General features: G+C 38.5%; 1 protein-coding gene across 2 annotated transcripts in view; it reads right to left on the reverse strand.

The window, feature by feature from the left end:
- The window catches only part of LOC306798017 (cohesin subunit SA-2-like), a 109,555-nt gene that overhangs the window by 88,230 nt on the left and 2,151 nt on the right, over nt 1-19,174 (reverse strand). For both annotated transcript variants that reach the window (XR_013773263.1, XM_079297780.1), the window contains exons 3-13: nt 16,446-16,530; nt 15,729-15,875; nt 14,146-14,242; nt 13,092-13,168; nt 11,362-11,433; nt 9,422-9,626; nt 8,252-8,403; nt 6,924-6,997; nt 6,368-6,491; nt 2,366-2,464; nt 250-329 (exon numbers count right to left, since the gene is read on the reverse strand). Coding sequence is in view for 1 of the 2 variants with exons in the window: in XM_079297780.1 (XP_079153906.1) it covers nt 250-329; nt 2,366-2,464; nt 6,368-6,491; nt 6,924-6,997; nt 8,252-8,403; nt 9,422-9,626; nt 11,362-11,433; nt 13,092-13,168; nt 14,146-14,242; nt 15,729-15,875; nt 16,446-16,530 (1,212 nt within the window). In the remaining variant the exon portion in view is untranslated. The remainder of the gene's footprint in view (nt 1-249; nt 330-2,365; nt 2,465-6,367; nt 6,492-6,923; nt 6,998-8,251; nt 8,404-9,421; nt 9,627-11,361; nt 11,434-13,091; nt 13,169-14,145; nt 14,243-15,728; nt 15,876-16,445; nt 16,531-19,174) is intronic.

Raw genomic sequence — 19,174 nt, forward strand, 5'->3', positions numbered from 1 at the left:
CTTCCAGAGGGAAATATAAAAATATAAAAACATAGTTTTCAGATCGAATCTCAGCACAAGGGTTTTCTTATCATTGGCATTTCCCACAAAAGAAAATATCATGTCTTGAGCAGCTTTAACTGTAACTCATATCCTGACAGAAGCAACTGTTTCCCAACAAGTAACTTATTACAGGAGGATTCATCAGGTTTGTACCTGGATCTTGTTGCCATTAAAACAATACAGTAAATTAAAAAAGAAATTATTTACTGCGACATAAGCATCAAGAGTTTCATGGCTTGAACTGCTACTTCATGGTCCTTGTCCAGAGGCATGGACACAATTCGATCCTAATGGATGTAAAATGACAATAAAAAGATGTAACATGGTTTGTTCTCAATAAACATGTATTTTTGCTACAGCTAGATCATCTACACTAGTACAGCAGAGATTTATTTTTATTTCAGCAGCTATTTCCTAAGAGACATAAGGCAACTTGATTACTACCAAGTAGTTCCCCAGCCCCTGAAAATTAACAGCATGTTAATTTTTAACTGAATTAATCATGCACTAATATGATATTTTTTATAGATGTAATGTATGCGTTCACAAGAAATTACCTACACACTACAAATTAAAAGTGACTGACAACTTGTTTCTAAGATGTTACTACTGGCACTTCTGTATGTTAAATGAAGGTAAGCCTCAAATTACAAGCATTATCTAATCAGTTTCTCCCACTAACAATAAAGTGCCTGCACCTACACATTACAGAAGTCAGTGCCTTGCTGAGAAGACAGTTAAAGTCAAAGATACCTCATGGCATAGCAGCAATATTGCTGACCTCTAGAAGTGACAATATTGTAACTTAGTATGCATGCAAATGGCTCAGAAACCTGGAAAACTTCCCATCCCATGAAACCAGGAACTTGCACGCCTCAGTGTGGCCTACATCTAAGAAATATCACACCTTTAGACTTGCTTGATTTGGGACTAACAGTTTTCCCTTTTAACATACAGTTTATAAATCTCTACATTCATTGTCCTTTGCACCTTTCCTCTTCTCACAATCCAGTTTGAAGGTGTCTAAATCCACAAATCCTGAGTTTGAACACTCAAGGGTAACAGAGGGAGCATGTGTAACTCCCTTTTGCAGGAAATGGATTGATGGTTAAATGATTACTCTCCCCATCACTGAGAAAGCATAATTCAAACTTTGAAACTGGTATTTTGTGTGCAGCTGTTTGGATTTTATTTTTGTTTAGAGGGGAAGGAGGTTTTTATGGGTGAGGGTTTTTTGACTGGGGGATGGAGTTTGTAATAATCCATTTACACTGCATCCTCCACACAGGGAGACTGCAGTACAAACAGCCTGGAGCTATTTCATCACTCTTTATTGAATACCAATCCTGCATTTGGTTACATAGCTTACAGCAGACAAAAAGATAAGGGACTACCACATAACCATTTAAAACAGAGGTCAATCTTAGATAGATAAGAGTTTAACTCTGAATAATTTATTCCTAAGATACCAATATTAAACTATTTCAAGTTCTTTGAGGGTATGTGATAAGCATTTTTCACTATTAGCAACTGCTTTGACACAGAGGTAAGCCCTACATCTTTTGCAAAAAGACCATGGATTGCCACCCCATGCAGGCATTGATTTGTCCTGACATTGAATCATGTCCTGATTCACAGGGACTGAGATATCAATCACATCATCTTGAGCTTTCTTATATAAATACTGAGAAGGTGCAACCCTGCTAGTGTAAGAGCAGCTGACAAAACCCTTAGCAAGGCCAGGGTTAAAAAAAGTGAAGGGCTTACTTCTTAAATGAGTCAGGATATTTGAATATGATAAAGGAAAAATACAGGGTCAGTGAAGCCACAAAACAGGCTCTCAAAACTACAATGTATCACCTGATTTGTTCAAAAAGAAATAAGGGATCCTTCTTCAAGATTCCTACTGACATTGTAGATCAAGAAAGAGCCATTCCCACATCAGTGTGATACATGGACAGCCAGACTAATATCTACAAGGTTAACTTATTATCAGGGGCAGCACATGAAATTCTTTGTCATCTACCAAAGGTCCTGTAAAAAAAACTGGGCCAATCTGGATAAATGGTGGAGATAACTGACCATTAGCATGTTAGTGCATGCTAACACCATTTTGTGTGAACTAAAGTGAAATGGAAAAGTTCACAGAAATAGAAGGAAACATCCCTGCAAAACTTCTTCATCTATTTAGTCAACAAGGCTGTTTCTGCAGGAATCTAAGTTCCTCTCAGTCAAGACAGTGGGGAGATCAGCTCTGATCAAAACATCAGGCCGTGTATACACCCTACCTACACTTAAAAAAACAGCAAACAGTAATATTTACCTTGAATCTGTTAGTAAAAAGATCCATCCTGGAAGCAAGTTCTTTTCTGCTGTAAATTCCCTGCAGTCCCAGAAGACATTTCAACCGCACTTCAGCTTGCTGCAAAACAAAGAGAAACTGGCTAACAGTAAAATACATGTATCTTTGTTAGTCACTATCAGCATTTATATCATGTAAATAAGAGCTCTTTGTGGGTCCCTACAGCAGACTATCCAAGTGCTACCTTGTCTTCTTTATAAGTGACATCAGTACCAGTTTGTTTGTCTGTACACACACTTATTGCTCTCACACACACACAGAGGAAGCCTGCAGTGAGCTAAACTTAAAGGTAACATCAAAGTTTGTGTTAGGCTCCCTAAGAGTCAAAGAAACTCTCATAGACCTCACAGTTAATAAAAGCAACAGAATGCAAAAGATACAGAGATTGTGCTATTCATCATTAAAGATGCACAGACAGGAGTATGGATGGCATACTTAGTACAACCAGCACTCTCCCATACATCAGACTTTGCTTGCTTCTTATCAACAGTTGACTGGGACAATTATTTAACACAGACAGGGAGTCTAAGAAATTACAGATTTCTCTAGATTCCCAGAGGAAGGTACAATTTAGAAAGGTACTGGCTTATCATTGTGGATTCTTACTGAGTTAAGTATCATGCCTTCTTCCTATTTTTGTTTTACACTAGACCATGGTTTTTTAAGTATTCTAAGAAAAGGTTTGTTTTAAATTCAGCCTAATTAGTTAATTTAGGCAAAATATATTTACCCATACAAGGTGTTACTTCATACTATTAATACTGCTGCTTCACAGATGCCCCAAAAAGAAGTATTTTCCTTAGCCAGATTTTCAATTATCTCATGCATATTGCTACATCATTCAAAGGACAAAGCTTTAAATGGCATCAGGAAAGTGATTTTGATGATCCAACACAGAAAAATCATGTGTTCTGCAAATTTATAATGCTATGCATATCAGCAGAGAGACTAAGAGGAACTGCAGGCTTTGAATCAGTCTCTTCATATTTCTTTTTAATTCCTTTTGCTAACAATAGCAGTAAGAATAAACATGGAAATCGAAGAAAGGAGACCACCTACACACAGGCTATCCATTGCTACAAGTTCCTGTTCACCTGCTTAGATGGAAAGCCAAGGATGATACCCAGTGGCAGGCTTTGATTAACAGTTTTGCTTAAGATAGCTTTTTGCTAGAAATATAAAATGAAAGATCAACAGGTAACAACGTGCACTGCTCTCTAATCTGCCCATAACACACCTGTAGTACTTATTCTGCATTGCACTTTAATTTTAAAGTCTCTAAGGGAGAGACTGTTGCCCATACCTGGCTGCTTCCTACTGCAACAAGGGCTGCACAGTACAAAACTCACAGATAGTCCCAAGGTGGTACCCATCACTGCACACTGGCACAAACTCAGCTCAGCCAATGTACTGCAAAACTGGCTCCAGCTGTCCTTGACTCCTTTTCACAACACTCTGCTTGTGAATAGGGACTGAATTATGTGTGGGGAAAGGGACAGCTGTGTGCACTGGTTTGCTGAACGGTCACAGCTCTTGGCATGTGCCTGATAATGTCATTTGTCAGTCAGGTGGAGTCAAGCATAGGCCTGCAGACACAAATTGTAACACATTAAAGTGCACCACCTCCGTTCTGAGGTATCCTTTTCCCACCCAAAAGCTCTCAGTCACAACCCCACACATGTATGTTTCTTTAACTGCTGAGAAAATTAACTCTAGTAAACAGAAACAAATAACTATTTCTATGACTACTTCTGTTATTTTTCTGTTTTCATCTGCATTTTCTCCTTTTCAACCACCTCCTCTTTTCTAAATTCAACATTCCCCATAGTTGTGAAAGGATGTGAAGTAATGCTGAATGATCAGGAATATCTCACTACCTTCAAGTTCTTGTAACAGCAGCATAAGCAAACACAAACACCCAGACACCTATTCCCTTTATCAGAACTACCATTCTGATCTTGACAAAACACCTGCCTGTTTGAAGGCTTCAAAGCTGTGACAGAGTGAAGGGGAATTATGTAAGCACATTTTCAGGATACTCTGAACATACACACTGTCCCTCAGCTGTATCATAGCGTATTTTGATCCTGACCTGATGACAGAAAACATCAGTGAAGTGGTGGGCAGCTCTAGTGACCTCAGAGATCCCTGCACAGGCTCCAGCACTGCTTGAACGTTTTCAGTTATGAGATCTGACAGAGATGGGGCCATTCAATAAACCTTAAAAATACAGGCTGGGACCTGGATGTTTTAATAGGACTGCTGGGTCAATGCTCCCCAGATTATGAACTGGGAAGGTCTACTTCTGAATTACTCCTGGATAGCAAAGACAACTCAACTGTCTTCAGAGGCAAAACAATTTTAAAAACTTCTCTCCTTCCCCAGTCCCCCTCAAAAAATTCCAAGAAAGTATATAAAAACACTGCAAGCCCTGTTGGTGCTCTCATTTTGAAATCAGGAAATTTGGCAATGGTTGCAAATCACAAAGCACAACCAGGACAGCAGCCACCAGCAGTGGCACACTATCATGTCTCAGCCAAATGTACAATATGGAAGGCACCTCACTTTATCTCACTCTGCTGCATCTGCATTGCTTCAGATAAAAAAAGTGTTAGAAAAAAACAACTACTTCCAGTTTCCCGTGAATGGCACTGGGCGAGCTCTGTGCATTAATCAGAGACACCAGCTGCTAATCTTCAGTACAGTGTACTGTAAACGAAAACACATCACCTTCAAAAAAAACAGACTTTTTCTTCTGAGAATTCTCCAAACGGAGCACGTACTGAAAGGATGTTGTGATCAGACAGAAGGTGTGCAGGAACAAACGCCAGTTTTTGGCAGATTTGTCGCCCTACAAACGCAGCGCCGCCTGCAGAGGGACGGCGGCAGCGGGAGGCTGGCGCGCCCCCCGCCGGCGGCGCGGCACAGCGCAGCCTGGCGCGCAGCGCACACAAGCCCGGCGTGCGGCATGCGCCCGGCACACACACACACCTCCCAGGCCGCTGCACAGGACAGCCCGCCGACCGCGCTCACCAGCCGCTCCCCATAAATGTTCCCAGAGCCCTGAAGGCTCTCACGCCTTTCCGAAGCCAGAGAAAAAGCGTATTTTCACAGAAGCACAGAAGGGGTCGGGATGGAAGGGACCACAGGGGATCATCTGGTCCAACCTCACTGCTCAAGCAGGGTCATCCTAGCACAGCAGTGTGTCCAGACAGTTCTGAACCCCAGTGAGGGAGACTCCACAACCCCTCTGGGCAATGTCCTCTAGGGAATAGCGACCCACACAGTGAAGAAGTTTCTCAGGCTCCAGTGCAACTTCCTAGGTATCACTTCCTAGGTATTTGCCCACTGCCTCCTGTTCTACTGCTTGGTGTTTTGAACTTGCTGACTTCTTTAGGGTTTTCTTGCTTTTTTGTTTTGGTGGTATTTGGAGGATTTTTAAAAGTGCCTCAACACAAAAGAAAAAACAAACCATAAGGAAAAGGAGAAAGCCCTTTGGGAAATGGCTGGACTCCCTTTAAATATTTCCTGTATCTAAATCCAGATGAGAAATGCAATATTGAAGACTATTCTACTACAGATAATATTTATTTGCTTTTTTTATAAATCTAAACAAAATTTTAAATGTCCACCAAGCCTAAAAGCAGAATTTCAGTCAACATTTAATCCTCTCAGAGGATATAAGCCATTTTACAGTTCAGAAATAACTGCCAATTCAGTGACATATAAACATAACTGCACATAGCGCAATTCACACAGAACTGGGAAAAATGTCCTCTGTTATTTAGTGTAAAAATAGCTTTTAAAATAAAACCTGAAATCGGGAAGAAAGTAAATTATTTTTACACCATCACAGTCTTAAACATCTATTCTCAAGAATTTAAATGCTAGGATTCTTTAAAAAAATTTTAGAGCAAAAAAACTAAAGTACTGCCCCAAGCAAAAAAAAAAATTAAACTTTACCTTATCATACAGCATCCACCCAACATATTTTAAGTAGCTATCATTCAAAAAAGCATCTGGGTATGTTTTAATCCAGCTGCCAATTTCTTCAATGCAAGTTGCTCTGATCTCAGGGATAACATCACTGTGAAATTATAAAATCATAATATTAATACATTAAAAATTAACTTTAAACGAATTATATTACTTGCAATATTCTCATGTTCTGGAATTTCAAAAGCATGTATAATTCAAAATATTCCAAGTATCTTCATATTAATATTGTAAGTTATTCTTCAATCAATACTCAGACCACTTTTGGCCACAAACTATTTTGCAATTCTGGATTTCTTCTAATTCACAAATGTACTGCTCTACAGCCAGCAGGAAGAACTGAAAGAACACACTCTAGAGGTCCTTTTGAAAGCCCAGATTCTTAAAAATAATTTAACTGCTACACTTTCCTTGACATCACCAGTGTCTCCAGGATGTTTGACTTGATTCTCGTATCTGTACAATCTGAGCAAGTGTTTCTGGGGAATGCAGATACACATCACAGCTTTATTTTTATTCTTACCGGTAACGGTTTAGAAATGTCCCTTTGAAAATAGCATCCATCATGTTCTGTACCTCTAGAAGCTTGTGCTCATACTGAAACACAAAGAGAACTGAATGTTAATATTGGCCCCACGATTCACTACACACGAAAAATTTGCATCAGGGCCCTTGGAATACTCCTGTGATGCAAACTGCTGGTGTCAGATGGTACTGACATAAATTCAGTGGTCTGTATCTGCACTAGAAACTGGCCTTTTTGTGGCCACATCCTGAGGAAAAGTTTGTTGGATACCAGCTGCTAGCCTTGGGAAACAAGGTACTTGTTTGATACAGTGAGTCTTGATCTATCAGGAATCACACAGAAAGATACAGCACAACTATTAAATAATCCTCACATACAGTTCCAAATTCTCTTTTCATGTACTTGAATAGAGATGGAAAAGAGGCAGACAAAGGAATTTGCAAAATGCACGAGTGCATTAAAAAAATGAATTCTGAAAATGTAGATAGGAATTTTTGAAAATCCAAGTCACCTAATAAAAATATTCTCTCATCAACAGCATCAGGAAGGGTGAAGAGTTTGGGTTTTCCCTCCAACACCCCCATTTCCTCTGTCTTTCCCATAAGACCAGACTTACAACGATACTAAAATACCCTGTCTCACTCAAACACTCCTCCCCACAAAAAGGGCATTGTCTCTGTAAGAGAGAAGCCCACAGACATCTAAAACTCAGAACAGAGATAAGTGATTCTAAGGTCAGGTGACAAGGAACTACACCTGATGTTCATTAATCAAGTCACCTTCTCCCTCAAGCCAGAGTTATTTTTTACAAATATAGCTCTTCCTCTGAGACCTGAAAAGCAGCTGTCTTTGAGCAAGGAAGAAATAACAGAAACTCAAAAGCAAAAATGATACAGGACATCCCTGAAGTTCAATCCATTTTTATAATGCATTACTTGCACAGAGATGACACTTAGCCTGGGTCCTTTTTGATTCATCACTAAAATTTGGGCTTGCAATTTGTACAAAGATATATAGAACTGCACTACCACAACACCAGAGCTACTGAGACAATTAAATTTGTGTGTAAATTCCTATTTGCGTAAAGATCATGGGCTAAGGATGCCAATTTAGAAAAGCAACCAGTAGGACAGACACCACAGGTTAACAGTAGTTAGGGCAGTTATTACCTCAGTCTTGTTTGTACCACTTAATCCAACCAGTCACACCTGTTCTGCACCATGCATTAAACATATGAACCTCAAAGAATTGCAGGGACTCAAAAGCAAGCAACCAGCAATCCTTTTACACTTTCACAAATCTCCCATACAAGACACTTCCCTGACCTCTTTCCTTTTTTGCTCTAGCTGATCAAGTCTGTAACTGGTTCTCTTGCCACTTATCCTCTTCTTCTCCACCTCATACAATCTTTCAGCATTGTGCTTGTTGACATCAAGGTTCAGATGAACGCTTACAACTGCTGTCAGAAGTTTCATTGCTAAAAAAGAAACAGACCCAACACAATTAGCTTAGCTCAGAGATATGCAGCATAAATATATTCACCACTTCACCACAAAAAGGATATGGTTAGCCAAATCCAGTTTATATTGAAAATATGAACACTACTAGATTATAGTAATTTGTTTTAAAATACAGTGTTTATTTTAAAGGCAGACAATGATGAAAAAGGGAAAATTAACTTCTATTTTTGGTGATTTACAACTTTGGTTAGAGTTCTGGTCAGAGAAATAATGTACTGGGCAACCTTCTTGTAAGTTTATGTAATTCTGACTTTTCTGCAAAAGAATCTAGTATTGTGGAACAGCTGATTGTCAGTAACCAAAAAAAAAAAAAAACCAAACAGTGAAGCTGGCACAGAAATGGCAGGGAATCTTAATATACTACTGGAATAGAAAAACATTCCCATTCCTCTAAGGATTGCTGGATGGTTTGAACAGATTTCAAGTCAGTTTTTTGCACCCTCAAAGCAAACAGAGTACTTTAGAATAAATTATATTTTAAGTGCTCTTCGCATGGAAAAGAGGGTATTTACTGGTTTAAGGGGAAAAAAGTAGTATAACAAGCAATGTTCTTTTTAGCACAGACACCACAAGAATAGCAGTTCTTCAAAGGAAGCTTCTTAAGGTGAAGTAAAGCTCATGCCATTAGTTAGTGGAGGGAGAAAAGCAACAAAATAGAAAACTGCAAAAAATCAGCTACTGAAAAATATAATACTCAGAACAGCAAAATTCCGAAGTCAATTATGTCAGGCATTAAAGAAGATTTCTTTATAAAGAAAAAGTTGTGTTAGATCTACCCTATCTAAAGCATTCAAATTCAATTAATGGGAACAAACAGTTTACACTATAGGTATTTATATAACACACACTAGGAGGAAGATACTCTTAATACATAAGAGAATTACTCCAGTAAAGTTTTACAATTTAGAGCAGTTTTGTTAGTACACAAGTCAATAAAATTCAGCACCTCTACAGCAACCTTGCAAGTGATTTTACCTGCCAAAGTGCTTGTGTGTCTGAATGCTCTGACCATGGAATCTGCTAGACCTGTAAGCAGTGAGATGATGGTGTCCATCAAGTAGTTATCATACAGGACACTGCACTGGCACTGCTGGACAAGCACTGCAATGAATTCACAGAAATTGGCCTTGAACTTCTTCCAGTAGGGTCCTGTTCTGATCAGCGGGTAGTCTTCATTGTCCTGCACAAGAAAGACAAGTTGAGAGAAAACACACTAATTAGTTCTGCTTGTGCATTCACATCTCTCCTACTGAACATCAGAGAGTTTTGCTGACAGTCAGTTTCACTTCATCGTCTGTAACTTTCTTCAAGGTTAGTATTCCAAAGTAGGGACAAGCAAGAAGAGAGACAAAATAGCTTTATTAAGAGTTACACTGTCATAACAGCTCACATTTGAAAGCAATGTATGCAAGGTAGGTGTGAACAGACAAGAGGGAGAAAGCGTGTGAAAGCAGAGCAGAGTAAGTAACTTTCACTGGCATAAGCCATGAGCACTCCTGCCTTTTTCTACTTTCTCACAGGTAGTAGTGCTTCACCACTTGCCTATCCTTCCTCTTCCTGCAAAAGCATGGTAAAATCCAAGCAGAAAATGAATTAAGTGAAAAGTGGAGACAAACAACTATGATGTGAACAGGATAGGACTGTTCTCCTCAGCAGCACTGCCAGCTTCAGCAGTTTATCAGGCTAGATCTTAATGCCAAATACTTGGTCATTCACCTATACCACCTGCACCTGGGTGTCCAAAAACCCCCACAGAAACAGTGAGTGGGCAATATCTTTGACATCATGCAAAAAGCAAGTTACAATAAAAACAAAGTGTCCACAGTACAACTGATACTGCCAGGAGGAAAGTTTATTTCCTCCTGGCAGAAAAGGAGAAAGACAGAAGGTAGTTTAGATGACTTCTCACACAAAGTAGTGGAAAGTGCACTAGACAGACTTTGTAAATGGCAATTTCAGACAGTGTGAGATCCCAGGAATGGCTCAGAATATGAATTTGCAACTTCATAGTTCCCAGGTGTCAGAAGAGTCAAGGAACTCCAAAACTTCACTCCCTATGGAAAACGTTTTCCTGAAGGCAGGCCACTGCTCAGCTGGTGCTTCACCAGTGGGCAAAAACCTTCTCAGCCACATTCTAACACAGCCACACCCAGCCTAACCTCCAGTGTTTATAAAGTACACTTCAGGCTCTTCTCTTGTAACTATGTTTCCAAAGCATACAGGCTGCTGCTTCCTTTAAAGAGAAATGCAAATACATACCGATCACAGGGCTGGCTGCAACCCAAAGCACATTGGAAATTGGGAATATGTTCCTGACCAGCCTGTAAGAATCAGGTCAGAGCCTAACAGTAGCAGCAAGTGCCAAAACAGAAAGGGAAGTTTCCAACAAGTCTCATTTAATGCTCCTTGATCATGATATGGACAATAGAAAGACTATCTACAGCTTCAGGAAATGCCTACCTTATCACCATAGCTTACTGCTCAATCTGAAAAGCAGCACAAAATAAACAAAGACCTCTCACCTATCAAGAGCATTTCTACTGTCCATGTTTATCACACTCTTTAATGGTAGCATGCACACTATAAGCATATACACAACATGAAGGGCACACCATCTAAATTTAGGCACCTAACTTAGGATTCTCTTAGATTCCTTTCATAACCACTAGAGAAATAACTGCTTCCAGAAATCAAGACAGATGAAGCCCTTAACACAGGTTCTTCCAGAGAATTATTCAAATCACTCAACAGAGTGATGTGAGCTCCTGCTCTGACTCAACCTGGAAACGTTTCCTCCTTTCATACAGAATCTACAGAAAGAGAAGAAAGTCAAAATGAAGTGCCAACAAGGAATTTAGATAAATTTCCTACAGAAAAAACTATACTACAGTTGTGGAAAAGTACAACAGCCCTACCATGTCCACCGGCCAAGTAACTGTCAGGATCCAAGGATAGGCCATGAATTTCTTATACTGCAACCCAGTTTCCTGTAATGCAGGGGACAACATTTTGAAAGCTTGTTAATGAAATGGCACAGATAATCCATAGACAAAAGCATTACAAAACATGCAACATATTTCAAAGGCCATTAGAACTTCAGACAGCATGTGTTACAGGTGGCCAAGAAAAACCAAAATATTAGATAAAACCTAAATTCTTCTCATCCAAGTTTTGGGTAATTTTTTTTAAACAATGATAGAAGAAAGACACACTTTTATATAAAATGTGAGTTGTCTTGTTACTAATAGCAGACATCTTGTTTCCAAACTTTAAAAGGAAACATATACAAAGAATAACCCGCAGTATTAATTCTAAGACATGGCTCTTCAGCAAGTCTAAGTATATATCCCTTTTCAGTGTTTGGTACCTAGTTCTCACTGAATTACAGAAAGACTGAAATTGTGTATCTGCCCAGCAACAGCAAATATCTGGCAATAATTTCCACTCTCATTATTACTTTCACTATTACTGTCATTAGTTTTCCAAAAAAATGCTTTTGAAATCACAGTAGTCCCATATGGCACTACTTCTCAACTAACTTTAACCCACTAACTTATATTTCCATCTCATTTATGAAAAAGATAAGAGAGGACTTACTTTCTTTACACAGCATGGAGAATACAGCTTCTAAGGCAACTGCAGAACCTGCCTTTTTGCCCACCAGGACACGTGAAAAGGTTACAGAGCTCTAATATTTCCAGTCTGATTCTTTGTATCTGCCAGAGTGCCTGCACTATCATGAGTGCTATTCAGGGCTAATTTAGTTGGAAAAGAAGTGCCAGACTGCTAATTCATATGGCCAGACACATACAGGTTTGTTTCTGTCAAAAAATTAGCCCAAGTGCTACTACAGTTCTAAAATGAAGAAAACCATGTTGGCAAATTCATCCTCTGTGGGAATTTCTACAGCAGCTTTGAGAGATGTTCAATTAAAACAAGGCTGATGGCTGCTGCTTGACAAATCAATTCAGAGGTGACAAATATGTAAAAAAAAGCACAGAAGCAACTGTGAGAGCACTGCAGAAAATTTAATGTTGCCATAATTAGTCAAGGAGCAGTCAAGCATTGTAAAGCTAAGTGCTTTGCTTAACAATCCACAAGAAATGAGATACTACCACTTCAATAATTACCTAAAAATATGTAATGTGTTTCTCTTCTTCTATATGACATAATACAGTTATTACAAATCAAAGTTGTCAGTAAAGCAGAAAGAACATATTCAAATCAAGTATCAGCTAAAAACATCTTTGAATTAACTCATCACTAATCCATATTAGCATTTTTTAAAGGACCTATCAACCAAACACCAAGAGAACCATTTACCTGCTGCACTGCTGGGTTATATTTACCTCTATAAAGTCATTATCAAAAGAACTTCTAAGTGAAATATTCAGGAAAGCTGCAGACAGACAGCCCTAATAAAATTCTCAAAATAAAAGCCACTTTAAGAAAAACATATCCTGCCGCTGCTAAAATAGGTCATTACGACACCAAATTTCTCTTGCAAATAAACAGGCCTATTTTCCTAAATTCATAAAGTGGTACAGAGCTCCTGATAAGCTACAGGAATTCCATCCAGGTTGGCTATTAAGGTAGAGCTTATTGTTTATATTAAAAAGGCATGCAAAATCAAAGCTGTGCCTACCTTATCAAAGGTCTCTGTCATTTTTCGCATGACATCCTTCTTATACAAACTCTGAAACATCTCTGCTGTTACCATGCCTAAAAAAGTAGAGTTTCAAAAATAATTACTGGCAACTCTACAACATTAATCAAGTCCAAATCACAGTAAGGACTTTATTAAATTTAGAAACACTGAAGAAAGGGGAATTCTGTTTTATGTGTGTACAGGCAACATATACATAAAGAGACACATAAATTAATTGGTAGGAAAAAGTACAGATGAACCAAAACTGAAATTCCCATTAGAGAACTCTGCTCTGTGCTGTCTGGAAAGGCTATTTTCTCTGTTCATTCATTTACTTCAAGGACTAAAATTTTGCCCACTTCTAGTCAAAAACCCCCAAGTATTTCCCATAAGAGAAGGCATATTAGTCAAAGACGTAGAGGGAAAAAAAGAAGTGTAAGAAATACATTTCTAGCTGCTTAAATACATTTAGAAGTTTCAAACTAACAGGACAGTCTTCTTAAAACTCTTACTTGCCATCCTGAAGCACTTCACTAGCAGACTGTCCCCAGAAGTCAGTGCTTCAACATTTGTTATGAAACAGAGAGCTTCACAACTCTCTAGTAAAAGCAACTTCAATGAGGCAAGAGATTGATCTTCTAGCCACCAAAGCAGGGAGCTGAATTTACTAGCTGCTTATTTTCAAACAAGGATATGAGCAAAACAAAAGATACCAGGAAATATAAAACAAATGGCAACTGAAATTCTGGATTTTAATTAGAACACTCATCAAAAGCCCTATGTGAGGATCCTGCAAAGCAGTGTGACATGCCACTTCAGAAACCTGACCCTGCAAACCTTGTTCAAATACAACTCTCAGAGCTGGAATGCTGCAAGCACAAAGAATTTAACCAGCAGCATTCTTTTCTGTCCATCTGGAGTTCATCTTAATCAACAGTACAGATTATAAGTACATTATTTACTGGAAGGAAAAACTCCATTTCAGAAAGCACACTTCAGAATCCTCTCACACACACACACAGTGGAAAGGGCTACAAAGAAGGTAAATTACCTTGACAGCCTGAGCACTGAATGAAGAAGTTGATGAGATCCAGAAGTGCCACATTCCTGTCTTGTTTATAAGCTTCAACCCAGTCAACCACTACAGACTAGAACAGATTAAAGAAGCTCATTAGTCAGGAGATTAATACAGTTTGCTGCACTCCACTGAGGATACCCACAATAAAGACAAAAACTGTCTCACTGTCAGACTGACACTGTTCTATCTCCATTAAATTACAAAACTGAGAATAAACTCCAAGCAATTCTCTTCCATTTCTAATAGTTCTAAAAGACTCTTTCAAGTCTTTAGACAATGTTGCCTTTCACAGATGCTTTGCTTCCTGTTAACAGGGAAAATTACCACAGTTTTAATAAATGTAATATTAATTTAAAAAAAACCTAAAAGTTGTCCTCATGAGTTCTTGATGGCACTGAGGTAACAATTTAACTTAAAAACAAAGAAATAAACACAAAAAACAAAAAATCCACACACACATTTAGCCTCTGCACCATCTAATAATTAGTATTAAATTATACTAGCAATTTACCCTGGAAGTTCTCTTTTTCTCTAGCACTTGATTTGTGCAGTAGGTTTGAAACAGTTCACATACTACACATAAGCCAAAAAAACAAGTTCAAATTTCATTTCTAGGGCAGTACGGCCTATAGCCTGTAAGTGACATAGGTCTCCTAGGACAAGCCATCAACCCACCAGTAGTTCCACAAAGGTCTAATAAACCCTAGCAGCAACAGAACTCAAGCTCTGCTGCTTTTCCAAGACCTCCCCATGATGGTTGGCACAGCAGAAGCCAAGCCCTTCAGGAAACTCTATTGAAGTTACCACAGCTGTAAATGACAAAAGCCATCCACACAAGTATCTTGGAAAAACAAAGGTTTCACATCCCAAATATAAATGCACTTTTCATGCATGTGCACACACACACACACACACACTTTCCTTACAGACACTATACACTACAGACATATCTATAACTCTACATAAAAATATTTGGGGCTCCAGATTTTCATATACAAAGATTATATATATGTGCTCACATAATATGGGGAGGTGGGCTTCCTCACATTGAAGAAAATTGCTAACTATAGATGAATTGCTAACTATATAGATGAACAGGGAATCTGGCTATTATGCAAGCTGCTGGCAAACTGCATTGGAATGAAGGTAAAGATTAATAGTACAAGGCAAGGATAGCGGGGGGAAAGAAAAAAAAAAGAAATAAGAGAAAAAACCTGATTTTTCAGAATTCTGGACAACTAAAATTTGTTATTGGTGGATCTTTTCACATTTTTTAAAAAATTCTCTTTTTGTATGTTAAGGCATTGTTTTAGGAAGACCAGTTGAGGTAAATTTCCTTCCTCTTTTTAAATATCTAACAGCTACCTCTTCACTAATTTCTTGAAGCTGCAAGATGCTCTTTCCAAGAGCCATACTCACAGCAGTTTTTCAATCAAACATGTTTCTTCCCCCGCTAAGCCAAAATTTAAATGTTCCACTGTACAAATAATGAAAATGACCACTGTTTATTCATCTTGCCTCCACCAAGTGCTTTCAGAACTCAGTGCTAGGAATACCTGCATGGCCTGCTTCCCAATGCTAACCACTTCAAACAAGGTAACTGCCTCAACCGCTTCGCCATTCTGCAGCTGGCTCACTCGTCTGCTACCGGCAGAATTCCTCCTTATGTTCTCACTCTGCTCTCGGACCTTCCGCTTCTCTCTCTGGAACGAGTCAAGCAAACAGAGTATGTGAGAAAACACAACACGCAACAGACATTCACAGACACAAGTTTATTTTGCTCTTACTGTAATCACTTCCTCAGGCTGCTCAGTTTCATGTCCCCAAATGGACCCCAAAAATTCCTTACCAACTACGACCATACTAAAAGGGGATGAAAGAAAAGATTTACCAGTTTGAATTTTACTCTTAATAATGAGCCATAAGAATTCAGTTGCACACTACCCAGAAGGCAGTTTTCAGTGGCAGCTGTCATTTTTGAAGAATAGAAGGCAAGCACAGAAGCTCTTCTACATCTTTTCACTCACAGGTTAAACTCACTACCTGCAAATTAACATCAGCTGCACACAAAGCACAGAAAGAAAATGTTGAAATGAACTGACTGTTCTGCTGCCAGTGGAATTTGAGGGTCAGGCTGTATCCAGTGACCAGCTTCTAGATGCACTGTGATTGCTGTATGCAACACTCAATTTGTAACAACTCAGAGACACGAAATAAACTCCACGATTTAAAAGAATTAAAACTTTTAAAAGCTTTTAAAAAAAAAAACTTACTGGTGTTTTCAGGTTGCCATTTCTCACACAGGTGCCATTCTGTGCAGCAGACTCAGGCACAGTCTCATCATGGACAGCATTCTCTCTAAGGTGTAACAAATATGTTGAAGGGGTTAGCAGTGAGCTCTCAGAGCTACACACTTCAGGACAAAACCAGAAGAAAATAAAAGCAAGTACATGTATTTTAGTATCTTTAATTTGTTGTTTGGAAGTCATGACATTTTGTCACTAAAAGCCAAACAGCTAACTTTAAAGGTACAACAGAATTTTGGGACCTTTTTCAGACTATCAGCTTTCCTGTATGCTATGGAGATAATCAGAAAACTAGCAAAGTTATCAAAGGTACCAAGGAAGTATAAAGTAAATGAAACAGAAAGCTGATGTTGACTTAATGCAGCCTTTGTTGATTTAAGAGCTTAGTACCATGAACCAATAACACAGGCATTCACTGTGTGGGTGCCCTAAGCTAAACAAGGCAGAAACAATTGATGGGTCTACATTTTAAAATGAGAGGAAGAAATTTATTTACTTTGTTTATAAAACATGCTGAAGAAAAAGGACACATTAAAAACTTCATTTTCAGGTCATTGCTAATATCAAAGAGGAATAATTTTATAAAGAAAGATGCACCTTCTGGGAGATCTGAAGCCATACATTTATCTGCAATGAAACTATGCCATTTTTCATCATTCCCAGTGCTAACAATGAGCTTTGCCAAAGGTCATGTTTGAGTAGACGAGCTGGATCCCACTTGTGCAGCAGGTCCAGTACTGGAAGCTGGCTGCAATGGCCTCCTTTAAACTACAGTGGCCAGGACATGAAGCCAGTTGACTTGTACTACAGGAAGGCACAAAAAGAAAGTAAATATGAGAGTGCACAATTACATCTATTTTCATGATACTACTGCAACAAGAGAGCACACTAACACAAATGACCACTTTATAAACAAAAAAAACAGTGTGTTACACTATCAGATACAGTCAAGTCTCCAGTATCCAGTGCTGGCTAATACTGATGGAGAATTAACTGCTCTATGGATGCAGAGCCAGCTCAACTCCACCTAGGTTTATCAATGCCAGATAAGCATTTTTATCATTCTTCTGCCCAGGATTGTTTTGCAAAGCAAATTATGAGACTGAATAGCATCAACCGCAGGACCAAGGTCCTGAAATTATTTTGTTGGCAAGAGCAGACATGTTTTATATAAACTTGTCTCTGATTACTTTTTTGATCTATTGAGATACACTTCAAGAAGTGATGTAGAATGAGGCTTCCAAAGACTTCTATAAAAATTCTATATAAATATAAAATTGCACAAAAATAAATAAAATTTCTAAATACAATTATGCATATGATGACTTTCCCTACAGAGAAATGCCCCATGAAAGTTAAATTCCATTAATTACTTGTAGAAAAGTTCAAAATGTGCCACAGTGTTTGATAGATGGAAACAAAGAAAATAATTCAGAATGAACCAATCATACGAGCAGTCTGGACTTCTGCATGTGGAGAGTGGGATAAACTACAGCTCCCAGCTGAGTCAGTATTTTACAAGCAATCATTCACAAAAGTTTTCAATTGTCTTCTTTGATTCAAAATCATGACCCACAGAGATTAAATATCCCAAGTACCACCAGAGACTTCCCAACTGAAAAGAACAAACAGCAAGGGACAGCAATATGTATTGCTTTTCTGATGCCAGTTTGCTCTTCTCAGATTCTTCTACAGACCACAAAACCAAAAAGAATCCAAACATGTTTGTCAAGGAGCTGTTTCTCCTATGTGATTAAATCCTTTCACTCTTGATTTCAAAGCAGAATGCATCACTGTGGGGCTAGGCTAACAGGTTCTTACTTGCACTGTTCCACTGGAACTGCAACTCAGGTGCCAGCCAACACAACAGTAACATGGATTACCAGTTTCTGCATTGTACCTCAACATAACACTCAACACACCTTCAAAACCTTTTCTGAATCGTTTACAAGTACTATTTAGCAACTTATTCCATTCCATAATGAAGATAAATGCAGTGCATTTGATTATAGCAACTGTATTTTAGTCCAAGTTGGTTTAAAACACTTAAATAATCAAAAATCAGAACTGCCACAGGAGAGCTCTGCCAAGGACTTGTCTGATCACATACTGCTTTTAGTATCTCTGTCTAGAACATAACTTCTTTGAAGGTTTAATTCATGCCTCTCTCTCCCAAGAACATCCTGAAGGACAGCACTCTGGACAGTATCTATTGGCCTTTTGCCAATAGATTGTTTAGTCTCTTATGCCAGACAAAAGGGGCCCAACAAAGTAAGGAAATGCCTGGCATATGGAACAGCACATTAATAAAGCAAAATCTCCAAGAGAGGGAAGATCGCAGATCTACAGTTCCCTCATGCTGGGCAAAATAAATACCAAATGAAACATATCTGGGGTGAAACCTGTTAAAGTAACTGCTACACATTCAACTAAACATCTATCTTAAGCACACAACAAATTTAATTAAGCATGAAATACAAATATTAAAAAGCCATTTCATTTCTGAACTGTTTTGGTTATCAATGCGTGACAGAACATTGCTGTGCCTTGGAAAGAACTGGGCAACAAAAGACAACTTACACAAAAGAAGAGGAGCATTTTTAAATCCAGATACTACTAATATTCATGTTTCTCCTTTCTCTCTCTCTCTTTTTTTTCCTTTTATTTATTTTTTTGGTAGCCTTAAATACATATGT

The sequence above is a fragment of the Erithacus rubecula genome (assembly GCF_903797595.1).
Source record: "Erithacus rubecula genome assembly, chromosome: 1".
Taxonomy (NCBI): Eukaryota; Metazoa; Chordata; class Aves; order Passeriformes; family Muscicapidae; genus Erithacus; species Erithacus rubecula.